The sequence below is a fragment of the Leptinotarsa decemlineata genome, unplaced genomic scaffold, assembly GCF_025532065.1.
Source record: "Leptinotarsa decemlineata unplaced genomic scaffold, Ldec_3_MD MMD2_tig00026307_RagTag_RagTag, whole genome shotgun sequence".
Taxonomy (NCBI): Eukaryota; Metazoa; Arthropoda; class Insecta; order Coleoptera; family Chrysomelidae; genus Leptinotarsa; species Leptinotarsa decemlineata.
This window is the reverse complement of record NW_027412681.1, coordinates 411,638-429,265: the sequence shown is the minus strand read 5'-3', so window position 1 is coordinate 429,265 and position 17,628 is coordinate 411,638. Positions and strand designations below refer to the sequence as shown.

At 35.0% G+C, this 17,628-nt stretch overlaps 1 protein-coding gene across 2 annotated transcripts in view; it reads right to left on the bottom strand.

Moving 5' to 3' along the window:
- Hr3 (nuclear hormone receptor 3 ROR-beta) overlaps positions 1–17,628 on the bottom strand; it is a 242,447-nt gene that overhangs the window by 185,042 nt on the left and 39,777 nt on the right. The window contains exons 1-2 of one of the 2 annotated variants that reach the window (XM_074181396.1): positions 6,617–6,850; positions 1,996–2,278 (exon numbers count right to left, since the gene is read on the bottom strand). The exons of the other annotated variant lie outside the window; for it this stretch is intronic. Coding sequence (XP_074037497.1) covers positions 1,996–2,002 — 7 coding nt within the window. The 5' untranslated portion in view covers positions 2,003–2,278; positions 6,617–6,850. Of the gene's footprint in view, positions 1–1,995; positions 2,279–6,616; positions 6,851–17,628 lie in introns of those variants that run through there. 2 annotated transcript variants of the gene reach the window in all.

Genomic DNA, 17,628 nt, shown 5'->3' with positions numbered 1-17,628 from the left:
AATATATTGCTTTGCTGAAGACAGCACGCTTGTCTCGTCATTACATTTGGATTCCGGGACATCGGCTACATCTTCACCGGTAGCAGGAGACTGCATATCTTAATGAGGATTTAGAAGTGATTTCGAATCGGGGTGAAAATAGTTCAATTCAATGCCACAAAAACCCAAACATTGGTTTTCTCCAAAAAGGTAAATGTCTCAGAACCATATATAGTAATGTCAGGTCAGACCATTCCGCTTTCTACTTCGATAAGTTTGTTGTGGATTGAAATGTCGCTGGAATTGCAAAGGCTGCTCAATTATTTATATAAATCAACTCTAACAAATGGGGTTCCTTTCCATTTCTCTCAGAAGCAGTGAGATTGATACTGAAAGATCAGGTTATTAATTATGTCAATGAAAATCATATCAAACATCTGTACCACCCTGTGAGTTTCAATCATATACAATGAAAAACTTCAAAAAAGACTTAAGACTTAGGCACTGTCTATTCTCGTCCATCCTCGACCTTGGCAATATGAAAAGGAATTTTCTACAGCGGTTGCATTAAAAGAACGGGGTTGATAATTTTTGAAACAAAACAAATTACAATAGGATAAAACCCATTACAAAAGAAGGGGAATATGATAAAAATGAAAGGAAAAATAAATTACGGGCGATCTGAGTTTGTAAAGTGGGAGGGGGTGAGTTTTTAAGGGTGAAAAAATGGTTTATCTCGAATTCCGGAAAAACTACAAGTCCTATAAAAAAAAAATTGGATGGCAAAGTTGTAGGTAATGAAAATATCTACAACTTTTGTTTTAAAATTTTTTCACATTACCTAAATGTTTATGTGAAAAATTCAAATAACCGAGTTTTCGGTTTTTTATTTTTATCTTTTTCAAAAAAAATATTTTTCTACAAAATTTGGTGGAAAATTACCTTTTTATATCCCAAACACACTGTAATTTATTTCATTCAAAAGATTAATTTTTTCACCTTACTTTGACTCAATACCAAAAAAGCACCCTAATTTTCACTCGAAAATTTTCACGTCAAAATATCAGCTTTTTTCAAAAAGAGAAAGAACACCGCTTTCTCTACTTTCTGATGGTGTAAAAAAATATACATTACTGCAGTAAATATTCTCAGAAAATACAAAAAATCGAAAAAATACCATTTTTGCGCCATCGTACAAAAAAAAATTGAAAAAGATAAAAATAAAAAAACGAAAACTCGGTTATTTGAATTTGTCACATGAATATTGAGGTAGTGTGGGAAAATTGTAAATACAAAAGTTGTAGATTTTTGCATTAGCTACAACTTTGCCATTAAAATAATAAAAATAATAAAATTCCATGGGACATGTAGTTTTGCCGAAAATCGAAATAAACCATTTTTTACCCTTAAAAACTCACCCCCTCACACTTCCTGAACTCAGATCGCTCGTAAAATATTTTTCCTTTCATTTTTATCATATTCCTCTCCTTTTCTCATGAGTTCATCCTACTATTATTTTTTTTCACTTTTTACCATTTTTGAAATCTTTAGTCCTGGTCTATAACTGATTTCTTGATCATATAATCACAGTATCACTCTTAACTCGACTTTTTTAGTTTTATTATTAAATTATTTCTATTTCCAGGTTGAGTTGAAAGACATTTTCTCTGTTTCAATTGTACTTTTATAGTGAATAAAGACGCATTATTATTATCAATTGGCATTGACAAAAACTTCTGAAGATACTAAAGATACTGTATATATGCATTTAGAAAGCACAATTTGTCATGTGTTTTCAATATAGAGTTTCAATATTTCAATTAACCTTTCAGCTACATTTTTAAAACTTCAGGATTAGAGTTTTGATTTGGTTTCAGTAGTAATCTGAAGACATATCAAACAAAGAGTTATAAAAGGCATGTATACAAATGAAAACAGTTTAGTCTATGAAGAAACCAAAATTGACACTAAGCTCCAGCCACAGAACGGAGTCTTGTGGTACCCCCCAAAAATTACCTGTCATAGTATTGGGCGGCGAAGTCGACGGTGTCGGTCTCTGCGTGGCTGTCGAAGTCGGGGCGGCTGCCTCGATCCTTGACTCCTGTGGCACCGGCCCCGTCGCGGTCACCGGCGGGGGAGGAGTGGGGGCGTGTTCCGCGACGACCGCATCCTCCACCTCCTGCAGCTCGATGGTGATGATGTCCTGGCCGGCCAGCTTCACTTTTTTTATAATTAGCCCGGTAGAAGAAATTTTGGAGCCGTTTCGGTACAGAAGATTTCGAAGAGTGGGGCGAGATTCCTAACGTAAAGGGGGTGGGTTAGAGTTAAGGGGTAGGGGGTGGTTTTCGATTACAGAGCCTCGATTGGTTTCGATAAAATTTATATCATTATTGTGATTATTATTTGGATCATTAATTATTATTGATTTATTGTTTGTTTCCCTCTGGACATGAGTAAATATATAAGTAATACAGATTTTGGGACCAATTCCCATGCATTTTCTAACGGCGCTTCATTTTGCAAAATTTCAGACCTCCGAGCGGAACCTTGTGGAACACCCAAGTCAAGATAGGTGTGACGTCATGTATAGAACACGCTCCGCCCCATTTCACTTGGGTCCCCATGGGACTTCGCCTCACCACTCGGGCCTGCTTAAAGCTTCATTATTACTTGACAAACTGAAGGCGGAATTCGCGGAAAAACGGCCACGTTTGCAGCAAAAGAAAATTCTGTTTCACTATGACAACGCACCGTCTCACATCTCCGTGGTTTCCATAGGGAAAATCCACGAATTACGGTTTGAACTGCTTCTCCATCCCCCTCACTAACCAGATCTAGCCCCAAGCGACTTTTATTTGTTCACTCATCTAAAAATTGCGCTCGGAGGATAGAGATTTTCGTCAAACGAAGAAGCAATCACCTTCGTGAACAATTATTTTGCAGAGAGAAACGTCAAGTACTATTTGGTCGAGTTACAGAAATGGGAGGAAGAAGTATGTACAGAAAAGACGGGTACTCTGATGGAAAATGAAAAAAAAATGTATCTTTGTTAGGTCGGAAACTTTCCGAACCTCCCTCGTATACTATATTTAATTTCAAATTTAACATCCATCTTTCCGAAATATTGATTCATTTTTGTTCGAAATAATATGGAATTTATGAATTCCAGCTCGGTGAATAAATGATGGATAATTAGCCAGAAGTAAAAGAAACTTTGGATAATTCGAACGAGCCAAAAGATTATACAACAAATTTGCAATGAAAAAAAGCCAGTTATCAATCTTTTTTGAGGTACAGCTCGAAAGAAGATAATAGTTTATTTTTCAATATTGCATGTACAAGGCAGATCAAGATCTTTATATAATGTGGTCCTGCGGGTTTTCCTGCAGCTGAAAAAGCAAATGCGTCACTGAAATCAGTCAAGTCGCACCGAAGCGCGAATTAATTTTTGTTGTTGTTTCATAATTTCATAATTTAAGTACAAAAATAAAGCTGTTGATTTGTTGAAATCGCAGTTTGCTTTTTTTTTTATTGGCTCTGTTATCGAAAACCACATTCATCCTATAAGTGTTGAATATTTCGTTCCAGTTTCATTCACCAATACTAACAACAAAAATACTAGTTTAAAAAACTGAAAAACACCCTTCATTAGCAACGCAAACTGAAAAATATAAAATAATTCGAAACTAATTCAAGATTGTCTTCAACATCGATATTAAGTCCCCCCCATTGTTCGGATAATATATAAAATGATTTGAAATCCCTAAAAAAACCAATGCAAATCAAAAAGTAAAAAGAATAGCTGAATGTAACAAGTATATTAAGTAAAAAATACCAAAATAAAATTACAGTGAAATAAAATACAGGTAACAAATAGAACAATTAAACAAAAATTGAAATAAAAATTAAGACGTTTCAGTTTTTTAATTCCATTTTTTGTTTAATCTTTCTATTCATTACTTTATTTCACTGTAATCCCATTTCAGGTTTTTTTTACATAATATAATCGTTACTTTCAGCTATTCTTTTTAGTTTTTGATTTGTATTGATTCCTTTAGGGGTTTCAAATCGTTTTATATATCTTAGAAAAAAGAAGTCCGAACTTATTAACTTCAAAATTAGTTTTCTCATTAGTCAATGGGCTATGCTTGAAGACAGGCTGTGAGCAAATCTAAAGAAATTAACTTTAAATGTTCAAGCCCGTCAGTAGGTTGAATGAACTGACGGCTATCAGAAAACAACTACTCCACTGGCTAATACCTCGTCCACTAGATGGAGTGACATTTTTTGTTATTCGCTACAACTCAAGTCGAGGAATGAAATACTCCGAAAGAATTACGGAATATCATTGACTTTAGGTCGATGATGGACACTATCTTGCACTGACGAGTGGCTAAGGAGCCCGAAACCCGTCTGCAAGTGTGCCCGTTCCAAAATTGAAGGTCGACTCTTTCAGTTGTATAGCCAATCGCATATGCATGAAATTTTCTGTGAAGATTCCTGCACTGACGCCTGTCGGACATAATCCAACGCCCATCGTGGTATTAGCCAGGGGAGTAGTTGTTTTCTGATAGGCGTCAGTTCACTCGACCTACTGTGTAGGTATATCGAGACTGGCTTGAACGTTTAAAGTTCATTTCTTTAGATTCGTAAATAGATTCTGATTTCAGACTTATTAAAAATAGTTTCAAAGTAGTTTTCAGTTTGTGTTGCATTTGTTTTAATATAAATTATATACGCATGCGTAGACAGTGTGGCTGTCTCACTTTCTATCACACACAGAGACTGTGTGAGAGCAAGCACTAAATCCGTTCGTTTAAAGTTAGTCAAACTCGAGTCCAAAGGAGTCGATTACACAAAAACACACAAGTGAAGCTAATAAAAGCGTGTTAAAAGTTAATTGAAACTAAAAACAGTAGATAACAGTAGAAAACAGTAGATATATGTTTATTTATGTCTTCATCAACTCAATCATTTCTAGATGGTCGAAAATCGATTTATGGTTTATTGTTTATAAAAATGCTAGATCACAATAATCATCGAAAGAAATCTAAAATTCTATTTGTTCAAGCTTCCCAACCAGCAAAATTGTTTTATAATTTCATGGTGCTGCAACAGTTTTATTTTGTTATTATTTTATAATTACCTCCAAAAAGCTAATTGATTATATTATACGAGCCATGAACACAATACAGTTGTGAGCAATAAAAGTATATTATAAATTTGTCATAGAAACGTTTATAAAATAAAATTGAAAATCCGTTATAAAATAGTCACGAAATTATCACAGAAACGTTTTTACAATTAACTTATAAAACATATTCTCCTATGAAAGTTAATTGTTTTGTAGCAGTTTTATAGCATTTTCCTGTGAGATTTGTATGCTGTTTATGAAACTATTTCAATAACTGCTTCCTGTAGCACAATTTTGTTTTCATTACCATATTGTCACTTTGATAATAATTTCCCAACTATTTTATAGGATGGTATATTTACTACAATTCCATATTAATAAAATAACTGTTATAAAATAAAATTGCTTCCGCTAATATATATTTGCTGTCGCCAAGAATAAAATGCAGCATTTAATAAGAACCAGCTGACAATGATTTTAGATGTCGTGTAATGAAGTATAATTTGTCAGTTTTATTTGACTAGCGTCCTATTAACTATATACCTAATAACGTCGTTCGTTTTAGACGAAGACCCACGTAACCTACTGCTTCAATTTTGTTCTTGCTAAAATCAAGAAAAGTTTATTGATGATTAAAATCCGTCGATTTAAGTGGAGCACCCTAAAATCGCTAGCTCAAAACTCCTTCGAAATTCAGCCTTTGTAATCGATGGAAGAAGCTTCTTAGCCAAAACATCTCGACAGATAATATTTATTCAAACAATACGTGAGAAATCCTATCTTCATTTTTATAGAAATCTATATCTTTGAAAGTAGTCCGGCTCGCAATACCATCACTCCTAGAACTGAGTGTTTCTTAACAGTTTTATAGAGGGTAACGTATAAGCTAAAATACGTTAAAACTCTTGATATTGATATCAAATTATATTACAGAACGACGCCACTACAAAATTACTTCTTGTGCATTTGAGGAAACATTTTGAATACTTTTTTATTTTATTCTTATCATTTTAGGCTGCATTATATTTTAAAAAGCTTACTTGGAATTACTAAAAAACTGTTATAAAATTGTATTTTAGTTATTTTATTTACGAACAGCGTTAGAAAAATTTTATAGTAACTGCCGAAATGTTCATAAAACTGTTTTGTAGTGTTTGTGAAAGGCCTTGCAAAATATTAATAAAGACTATAATGTTTTATAAAATGGTGCCAATTTCCTATTTATAGCTGTTTTATAAACACATTGAAAACATTTCTGGGAGAAGTACAGTTTTATAATTTGTTTCTCCGAAACGTTTTCACAACCATTATAAAATATAAAATTGCTAGTTGGGTTAGTTTTATATGAAACTTTGAATCATCAATTTATTAGGAGACAATTTATTTTTCAAAAAAAAACCTTTCGACCGTTCTATACTCGATCTGTCAAACTTTAAGTAATGCATTAAGTTTTTTTTATACTTCTGTGAATGAAACTGGAACTTAGAGTCTAGTGTGGCCCACCTCGATAGTTTTCCTCAGTAGATCGTCGAGATCGACGAATATTCGATAAAGGCTAGTAAAAAATTTACAAAATTGTCGAAATCGTAAAAAACACCAAACACGAAAAAATATCTTGACGACGACGAAACCCCATTGGACACCAAAATCGAGCGAACTGAATGAAAATTCTTGGTGTAAATGTCAGTCAATCCGATGATTTTATTCAGTCAAATTCAGTCTGATGCGGTACAGTCTTTTGGAAACGTTATTTATTTGCTATGTATACAGAGTGTGTCGTCACTTTGAGCCTAGGTCAGAAAATTCCGATGAAGGAGTGAAGTGGTTTTGTAGAGAAGTTGTAGAAAACAATGCATTGGGCTTTTTGAAACATTTTCCAATGTACAGGGGGCCGAGTAGAAGTGTGGCTTAATTTTGTTTTAATAAAATGCTCGTGCTGGAAATTTATATAAACTTTGTATTTTGGCATCATAAAAGTATTCTCAAAATTCACATATGATTTGACGGCCGCAACTTCAAAAATTGGGGGTCAAAAGTAAAAAAAAACGACTTTTTGCACGTTTTTTGCCAATATCTCGTTTCCAATGGGTTTTATGCTAATTGTATTTGTTATCAATATTGTAGAGAATTAAATTCACTACAACTTTTGTTTTGAATATTTTTTTATACGTTGAATCGTTTTTGAGATAGAGGGCAGCGCGAGCGCAGATTAAATATTAATTGAAATCAACTGGTTGTCCCGATCGAAATCAGCTCATTTAAGGTCTATAAATAATTACTCAATAAATAATTATAAATAATTTTCATTTTTTATCAACAAATACATTATATTTAAATATTTTTTCATTAATGAACCGGTCTATGAATTCAATAATGCAATTTATTCCTGTATTTCAAAAAGTCATTAAGGGATATACTTTAATTACATTTCAATTGTATTCTTTTTTACGGTAATTACCCGGTTCAAAGATTATTTGATAGTGGATTGCAAACTTTATTAGCTGTTTATAATGCTCCAAAGTGTGTAGATACTATCGATCATCTTCGTTATGCACAATATGTCAAGCTAACGAAGCTCAATAAACCTGTGCAGTTATCAAATATCCCACCAACAAGTCGAGAAGCTCACCAACATTTCATTCGTGTTTATTACCAAGTTCAAACTTGGTTAGGACATGATTTGGAACCCCAGAAATGGGGTTGAACAATGCGTAACGGATTGCTACAACCTATCATGACCATTTTACCACCTGCTCTAGATGAGTTACTCAATACGATATCCTGTAACTGCAAAAGTGGTTGTGGTTCAAGATGTGGATGTAGGAAAGCGGAGTTGCAATGCTCTTTAGCTTGTGGCCAGTGTAATGGGCAAGCTTGTCTCAATGCTGTACCATACGTGACCGATGTTAACGAAGATAGGTCCTTTGATCCAGAAATCATGGAAGAATTGGAAACGAATCTGGGTGAAGATGACAATGAAGATGATAAAGCCCTTGAATTTTCACAGCTGCGAGAAGACGACGACGACGAAGAAGAACATTTTAATTAAAACTCATTATTCTTTCAATTATTTAATCTGTTTTTTTAATTTTGACATTCACAAATGTATCAAATGAGATTTTTTAATAAAAATATTATTTAAAATTTTATTTCTTTTCTATTGATTTGTATTTACATAAAAATGATTACTATAGATTAGATGTAAATTATAATGTAATATATATTTTTCCCTCTACAAATTTATAACTACACGGGCAGGTAAGTGTTACTAAATGAATTGATACTTTATTGAAAATAAATAATTAATTGAAAAAATATTCAAATATAAAATATTTGTTAATGAAAAATGAAAATTATTTATATTTATTAATCGAGTAATAATTTATAAACCTTAAATGACCTGATTTTGATAGGGACAACCAGTTGATTTCAAATAATATTTAATCTGCGTTCGCGCTGCCCTCTATCTCAAAAACTATTCAACGTATGAAAAAATGTTTGATACAAAAGTTGTAGAGAATTTAATTCTCTACAATATTGATAATAAACACAATTAGCATAAAACTCATTGGAACCGATATATTGACTAAATACGTGCAAAAATTCGTTTTTTTTTTACTTTTGACCCCCAATTTTTGAAGTTGCGGCCGTCGAATCATATGTGAATTTTGAGAATACTTTTATGATGCCAAAATAAAAAGTTTATACAAATTTACAGCTGGGTATATCCACCTTCCTGAAAAGAACAGGATGGACGATGACCTAGGAGGACAACTCCTCAGGAGGATGTATAATGGGTCACATGTGGCCTAAGTTCTGTGGGCTAACACTCCCCCTCCCTACTCTACAGATACAGATGCCACGTATTGCTGTTAATAATTCGATTCTGTTAGAAAAATTCTTCCAAGAATATAAAACTGTATCAGTATATACCAAGCGTTTCAAAAGTTATGCCAAAAACGATGACAAAAAAATAATGTATACAAGCGCATTTATTTTCAGTGAAAACAAAGTTGAAGATACTGTTCTTCTTTGAAGATATTTTGAAAATGTAGTATTGTTATGAATTCACCAGAAACAAGTGTTACATTTTTGTAAAATTGTTCAGTGAATGATGCTAAGACAAATTCAATTATTTGATATTTATATTTTCATTTGATTATGTTTATATTTAAATACTATACTGCTATAGTATGATTCCGTGTTAGGAATCACACGTTGAAAGGTGAGACCTCGTTAGTCCTTAGCTCGCACAAGTTTCTCAACTTCCGAGGGTTGTAATTCGTATGAGGGCGACAGCTGATTAACGGAAAAAACAGATTTTAAACAGAGTTTTGGAAATATAGAATTAACACTGTTACTGTATAAAGGGCAAGAAAAAACTTCCATTCTAATTATAGACCAGTCGCTTGGCTATCAGTGATATCAAAAATCTTGGAGAGAGCCCTAAATCACCATATCCTCAAATATTTCAAAGGCTTCAACATCTTGAGCGATCATCAACATGGCTTTCTGAAACAAAAGTCAACAGACGACCTTCTATCGCATGGGTTCCCAAATTTACTTGGCCATAGAACCCAAATACATCTTTTCTACTAAAATTTGGCTTTATATCTGACAGTTGGATGCGAAAAACCTAATTCGAATCCAGTCTGTTTCTGTATTGATTTTTTGTGTAACGGTAACCTAAAAATCTAGTCACAAATGGAAGCAGAACTGAAATAGCTCTTTCAACAATTGCAGGATATTTAGATCCCCGACAAAGCGTGCGGAACACACTTGACCCTTCTACGGAACCCCAGGGTTCCGCGGAGCACCATTTAGGAATACAGGTTCTATCATATGTCACCCATATTTGGAATAACGTAATCGAGAAACATGGAGAGTCAAGAGCTCAATATTTCTAAGAGCTTTGACCGTGTGAGGCATGAGGGTTTGCGGGCCAAACTTTTCTTCAGTTTATTAGCTCCTGATCACAAATATGAAGTGTACAATTTATGTGAGAAATGAAAGCGATTATTTTTATAGTTATTAAGATATCAGGAAATTCCTACTACAATAAATGAACTTATGATGCACTGTTTGCAACCTTTGGTGTAGTAATGAATATTACTGGAGTTTTTTACCAACACCAAATCGTTATTTTTAATACCCCGACACGTGTTTCGATCACCAAGTGATCATCTTCAAAGAGGAAGATTGAAACTAGCAACTAATGCGAGCTAACCCTATTTATGCTATATAGGTATCCCATACAGGTAAACCATCCAGGCGTACCACCCATACAGGTATACCAAGCTAAATAAATTTTACAATTTTGCCTATCATTTTACAATATATGTTTATATAAAACAATTTTCATGGATCTAAATTCGCAGGGCAATTTATTATATAGTTTAAAATCTAATGAATTTTTCTCAGATTTGGACAACCTGTAACGTGGCAATACTAAATCATCAGCCGTAGCAGCCCGGGTAGTGTAATGATGCAGGCCAGAAACTTTTTGTATATTCTGCCTTTCTGAATGGATTTCTAGTAAATTTTGGTATATATACACACAAGGGAGTGGTAGAATCCTCATTGTTTTGAACAGTGGTTGACAGAGGTCTCTATACCTAGCCCCAGCTAATAGTCTTATTGCGCGTTTTTGTAACCTGAATATTTTTGAGGAATCAACAGCATTACCCCACAGAATCGCACCATGGCTGATCACAGAATGAAATAATCCAAAATAAACATTTTTCAACATGCTCGAATTGAGGCAGTACCTGAGCTGTCTAAGCAAAAATAAGAGACTGGATAGTCTCTTACTCAATATATCTATATGAGGGGTCCAGTTCAAACGATCATCTAAAACAACCCCAAGCAATTTACAATGCTTACCTAACGTGATCTGAATATTACAGGAAATTATGAGGTGTTGTGTCTTCCCTTTATTCAGTCGAAGGTTATTGGCAGAGAACCAAGCTTCCGCTTTAGTCATCAAGGTTTCAGCATTATCAAGAAGACGTGAAATGTTGCTGTTTGAACTGATGAAAGAGGTATCATCCGCAAATAGGACAATTTGATATTTCGTCCTCATGTGAAAACATAGGTCACTAATGTAGATGATAAACAACAGGGGTCCAAGAACAGAACCTTGCGGTACTCCATGTTTTATGATTTTCAGTTCTGAATCAGAACTGTTGTTAAGATGGACAAACTGTTGTCTACCTTCTAAGTAAGACTTGAACAGGTTCAACAGCGTGCCTCTAATGCCATAGAATGTAAGTTTTTCTATTAAAAGTTCGTGTGAAACACAATCAAAAGCTTTGGAGAGATCACACATGGTATGTACTGAATGACCATGTCTCTCCAAACCTTCGACTATGCTTTCTAAAATCTCTAGGAGGGCTTTTGTTGTAGATTTTTTTTTATGGAAACCGAATTGAGCTGAAGACAACAGATCAAATCTCTCCAAATATTTCGAAAGTCCACATAACTGTGGACAGCACAAACGTGCTGGGTTGAATTTTTTAGTGCATCGTCTTTTGACTTTTCCTCTAACACATGATAGGTTCACAAAAGAAAGACGTACAATACAGGAAATAACAGCCACTAACGGTTTCTCGAGAGGTATTGTAAATGACATAATAAGGAAGAAGAAGTTTAGGTTAAGAATGAACGAAATCTCGACTTTCAGAAAGGACAAAAATCAAGATAAATACATCTCAGTTCCATACTAATATACGAGGAACTTTGGAAAGATTTTCAAGGAACTAGGTATGAAAGTGGTTTTTAAAACAGAGACTTTTGGGAAGTCCAAAAGACAAAGTCGAGAATTCGGAAAAGTCTGGAATTTACGAAATTGAATGTAAGGACTGCGATGCAAAATATTATGGACAGACAAAAAGATCTATTAAAGTAAGATATAAGGAACACATAGCACACTTCAAATATGGAAGACCTGAAAAATCAGCAGTCGCCCATCATATTTTGCAACAAAACCATTCCATAGACTTCAGTTCATTAAGATTAGTTAGACAAGTTAACAACAACAGTCAACTAGATGCCTATGAGAGTGTAGAAATAAGTAAACACAATAATATTATGAATAACGATGACGGACCTATACCAAAGAGCATACTATATAGCTTGTTAAAATAAAATAAAATAATGTTGTTGGGTTTACTGATTACTACATAAGGACACATTGCAAAAATAAATTTGGATAGGCAATATTGTGAAATTAATTTTTATATAGCAGAAAATTGTTTTATATAAACATATATTGTAAAATAATAGATAAGGCAAAATTGTAAAATTAATTTAGGTTGGTATACCTGTATGGGAGGTATGCCTGGATGGTTTACCTGGATGGGATATCTATATAGCATAAATAGGGTTAGCTTCGCATTAGTTTCTAGTTTTAATCTTCCTCTTTGAAGATGATCACTTGGTGATCGAAACACGTGTCGAGGTGTTAAAAATAACGATTTGGTGTTGGGAAAAAACTCCAGTAATATACAATAAATGAAGGTTCATCACTCTTGAATCGTTCGGTATACACCCATACAACCGTATTTTTTCGAAAGCACTTCTCTGAGAGAACCGGAAAATGGAAATATATGGCATTTCATTTGACTTTGCTGCGCAAACTTCTATCCATTACCCTGTACATTCAAATGCATCGACTTCTAAACTTTCTATGTGAATTTTCTTTTGAAAACTCCACCCCTGCACCTCAAACTTCAAATGGAAGCTCCGTGTGACACGCACTGTATATATCGGTAAAGGTATTGCTAGATTTTCGAAATCAGGTGAAAAGGCCTCTGCTATCGACTTGTAAAAAAAATCCGCGAAACCCGAACAGACACACTAAAAAGAACACATCGGGCGTTCGAAAAATGAAAGCAAAAAACAACCGACGCTCCGATAAACAGCGAGATCAATATTTTTTTGCGATCGATTGCAATGCAGGTTAGAGGAACACGGCGAATGTAGGTCCGACTATTTTCCGGGCACGATTTTCCGGGTTTATTCGGCGGGGGGACGATTTACTGCACTTGGTCGCGGAGAACGTTGTTTATTTTCACGAATTTTCGACTGCCGAGACGGTTTTTTCGGTTTCGAGTTTGTATCTGTCTGTTTGCAAACGATGCAGTCTGATTGCGTGGAACGCCGCTAGGGTGCTGTGGCGGGTGGTGGAGGTAGGTTCACAATGGGAAAATTCCCGGAATTGCAAGACGGGGATGCCGGAGGAAAAAGCGGAAATTCACCGGTTGATGAGCGGGTAACTTCAGGGAGATCGCTCCAAATATCGGGATTATCTCTCTTCAAAGCAATTATTGACGTGCTTTCTAAAGTATGATCGTTTATTTTCACATCTTCGCAATCAAAACTGAAGATTATGAAAAATGAGTGTTGAAAGATTTAATGTTTTTATGCCACTTTGTATTTGTAACTGACGTTACTGCAGTTCCGTCCTACAAAAACATTTTTAAACGAATACAATAAATTAAAATGATTGACAAACCATGCCTAACTCTGGAGTTTTTTCCCCAACACCAAATCGTTATTTTCAACACCTCGACAGGTGTTTCAATCACCAAGTGATCATCTTCAAAGAGGAAGATTAAAACTAGGAACTAATGCGAGCTAACCCTATTTATGCTATATAGGTATCCCATCCAGGTAAACCATCCAGGCGTACCACCCATACAGGTATACCAACCTAAATTAATTTAACAATTTTAACTTATTTATTATTTATTCTATTAAAACTAGAAACTAACGCGCATTGGTTTTCCCGGTTTGTGGAAACGGGGAAAATCAATGCGCCCATTGTGTCAGGTATTGGAGCTCCTACCTATCAAATAGCAAAGTGGCTCACTGAGGAATTTGAAACCTTGTCTATTGCGGAACCAAGTTTTAGTATAAAAAAACTCTTTAGAGTTCATACAACATACAAAAAAGTGGTTCTGCAAGAGGTGAGATTCTAGTTTCTTTTGATGTTAGTTCCTTATTTCCTAGCGTCCCAATTCCACAGACCTTGCAATATCTTAGGGATGTACTAGAGAAAAATAATTTCAATAATAACGAAATCGATGAATTTGTTTCTCGTACTAATTTGTGTATGAAACAAAATCGGTTCCAGGTAGAAGGTTGCTTTTATGAATAACAGGAAGGAACGGCCTTGTCCCCCTACCTGGCAGACCTGTTCATGAGCAGATTCGAAATGGAAACCAAAGAAAAGTCGAAGTATTTTCCTAGGATCTGGCTAAGGTATCTGGATGATATTTTCGCGATATTCGATACCAAAAAATCGAATATTGACGACTTTGTTTCCATTTTAAATAATAGATGTCCATCAATAAAATTCACGTATGAGTTAGAAAATGAGGGACAACTACTATTTCTTGACGTTTTGCTAATGAGGAGCCAATATGGAGGGTTAGAATACGATATATTTAGAAAAGGAACAAGCACGTACAGGTATATTCCTGACAGTTCACATCACTGTGGACAGCACAAACATGCTGGGTTGAATTTTTTAGTGCATCGTCTTTTGACTTTCCCTCTAACACATGATAGGTTCACAAAAGAAAGACGTAAAATACAGGAAATAGCAGCCACTAACGGTTTCTCGAGGGGTATTGTAGATGACATAATAAAGAAGAAGGAAAATTTCAGGGATTTGAAATCCCTGAAACAACTAAAAAGAAGAATTAAAAATGAATAGTCAAATCATACAGAGAAAAATTATCCGAAGACGGGAACCTAAAAGAGAGAACGAATCTACCTGTAGAACTAATTATGGAATTACTAGGATGCTGTGTATAAAACTGTTATTTCCAACTGAAGGACGAATTCTTTACACAAGATGAGGGACCGCCAATGGGATCGCCACTTTCACCAGTAATAGCCAACATATATATGGAGTGGTTCGAAACTCTGGCCATTAAAGAAGCCCACAAGAAACCTCGAGTCTGGTTGAGATATGTTGACGACACCTTCATAATATGGAACCATGGGAATACTGAACTAGACGCCTTCCTGAAACACATCAACAGCGTGAGACCTTCCTTCACTTTCACAATGGAGAAGGAAATCCACAAAGAATTGCCATTCTTAGACGTTTTAGTGAAGAGGACCGACACTAAATGGGAAACATCTGTATATCTAAAACCCACTCATACGGGACAGTATCTGAACCACGAATCCAACCACCATCAATCAACTAAAAGAGGAATCATCAAGACTCTATTAGACCGTGCTTTTGGGCTCTGTAATACGAAGGAAGGTCTCGAGAAGGAACTAGACATCATCAAAAATGATCTTCAGCGGAATGGCTACTCCAAAGCGATGGTAGAAAAGTTTTTAGCTAAAAGACAGCAGGAGCCTCGCAAGGAAGAGAAGCCGTCACAACCAGTGCTTGCACTTCCCTGCATCAGAGGATTATCGGATAGGATAAAAAGAATTGGTTCCAAGTACAACATCAGAACCTGCTTCAGATCCGGTAACACTATCCGTAGCAGCCTCACGAAAACCAGGCCACCAAACGCGGACTGCGACTCCAAGAATTGCATTTACCGGATACCCTGTGAGTGCGGAAAATCCTATATTGGTGAAACTAAGAGGCCCTTGAATGTTCGCATTGTCGAGCACAAGAAACACACACAGCGAGGGAAAACCAGCAAATCAGGAATAGCAGACCATGCGTGGACCCATCAACACAACATCGAGTGGTTCCAAGCTGATATCTTGCACAGAGAGGAACATTGGTTCAGGAGAAAATTCAAGGAAGCCGCATACATGTTGTCCAACGACGTATTCAGCCGATTGTAGATACTAACAATCGAAACGTCGTGAACTAACGTGACTTGGAATCTCCCAACTCTTTATTTTTATTTTCTTTTTTCATTTCTTTATTTTTATTTATTTTTGTTCAATTGTTCTATTTTACTTGTATTTTATTTCACTATTATTTCATTTCAGGTTTATTTTGCTTAATATAATTGTTATTTGTTTCAGGGATTTCAAATCATTTCATATAGTAGACAATGAAAGTCCGACCCAGTGAAATTCATCATGAAAAATTGTCAATCACCTTCAAACAAAAGGAAGAAGAAGTTTAGGTTTAGAATAAACGAAATCTCGACCTTCAGAAAGGACAAACACCAAGATAAATACATCTCAGTTCCATACCACCAATATACGAGGAACTTTGGAAAGATTTTCAAGGAACTAGGTATGAAGGTGGTTTTTAAAACAAGTCATACACTACAGAGCCTTTTGGGAAGTCCAAAAGACAAAGTCGAGAATTCAGAAAAGTCTGGAATTTACGAAATTGAATGTAAAGACTGTGATGCAAAATATTATGGACAGACAAAAAGATCTATCGAAGTAAGATATAAGACACACATAGCACACTTGAAATATGGAAGACCTGAAAAATCAGCAGTCGCCCATCATATTTTGCAACAAAAACATTCCATAGACTTCAGTTTATTAAGATTAGTGAGACAAGTTAAAAACAACAGGCAACCAGATGCCTATGAGAGTGTAGAAATAAGTAAACACAATAATATTATGAATAACGATGATGGACCTATACCAAAAAGCATACTATATAGCTTGTTGAAATAATATTGTTGGGTTTACTGATTACTACATAAGGACACGTTGCAAAAATGAATTTAGATAGGCAATATTGTGAAATTAATTTTAATATAGCTGAAAATTGGTTTATATACAGCTATAACAGGTTAGGTTAGGTTAGGTTAGGTTAGGTGTTAGTAAAATAATAGATAAGGAAATGGTTCTTATGGAGATTCTGTGAAACATGTTCTTCCTTACGAATCAGTAGATAGTTGTCCTACATGAATAGCATTTGCTACATGAATAGCATTTTACAAGTGTTGTTCATGACGAAGAATTTCAAGAACGAAGTTTGAATGATGAACGAGAACGAGCATGTTTCCTACTTATTCACCAAACTCAAACACCTGTTCATGCAGCTGCAGTTTCGTAAGAAGGTATCATCTTTCCTTCCAACCGATTTACTGGAGTCTTTGAAGTCCACTAGATACTCGTTAGGACAACTAGAGGATTGTTCCGAATACTTGGGGTTCTTGTTAAATACTCTTCGTGAGCAAAACAATAGCAAAATCAATACCACTGACCTGGACTGAATGATTCCGTACAGCCCATCTCGTCTTGTGTTTGTAAATCTTTTGCTGGAAAAATCCTCACTTGTTTACTTTGTGGTAAATGTTCAAGAAGTACCGAAAACTTATGTGACTTTCTGAAACTTCATCTAGCTTTTCCTAATATGACTAATAACCAGTCCGTGCAAAGCTTATTGTTAAATAATCTGAAAATGGTATTTTTAACAGGTGATGATCGACTGTATTGTCAAACATACGCCAAACTAACTGACTGTTATAAGGAAACAAGTGTAGCTGAGGCACCAGTCAATCTAATAATAACACTGACGATTTTCAAACAAGACTCAACCTCTAACGGAAGCAAGA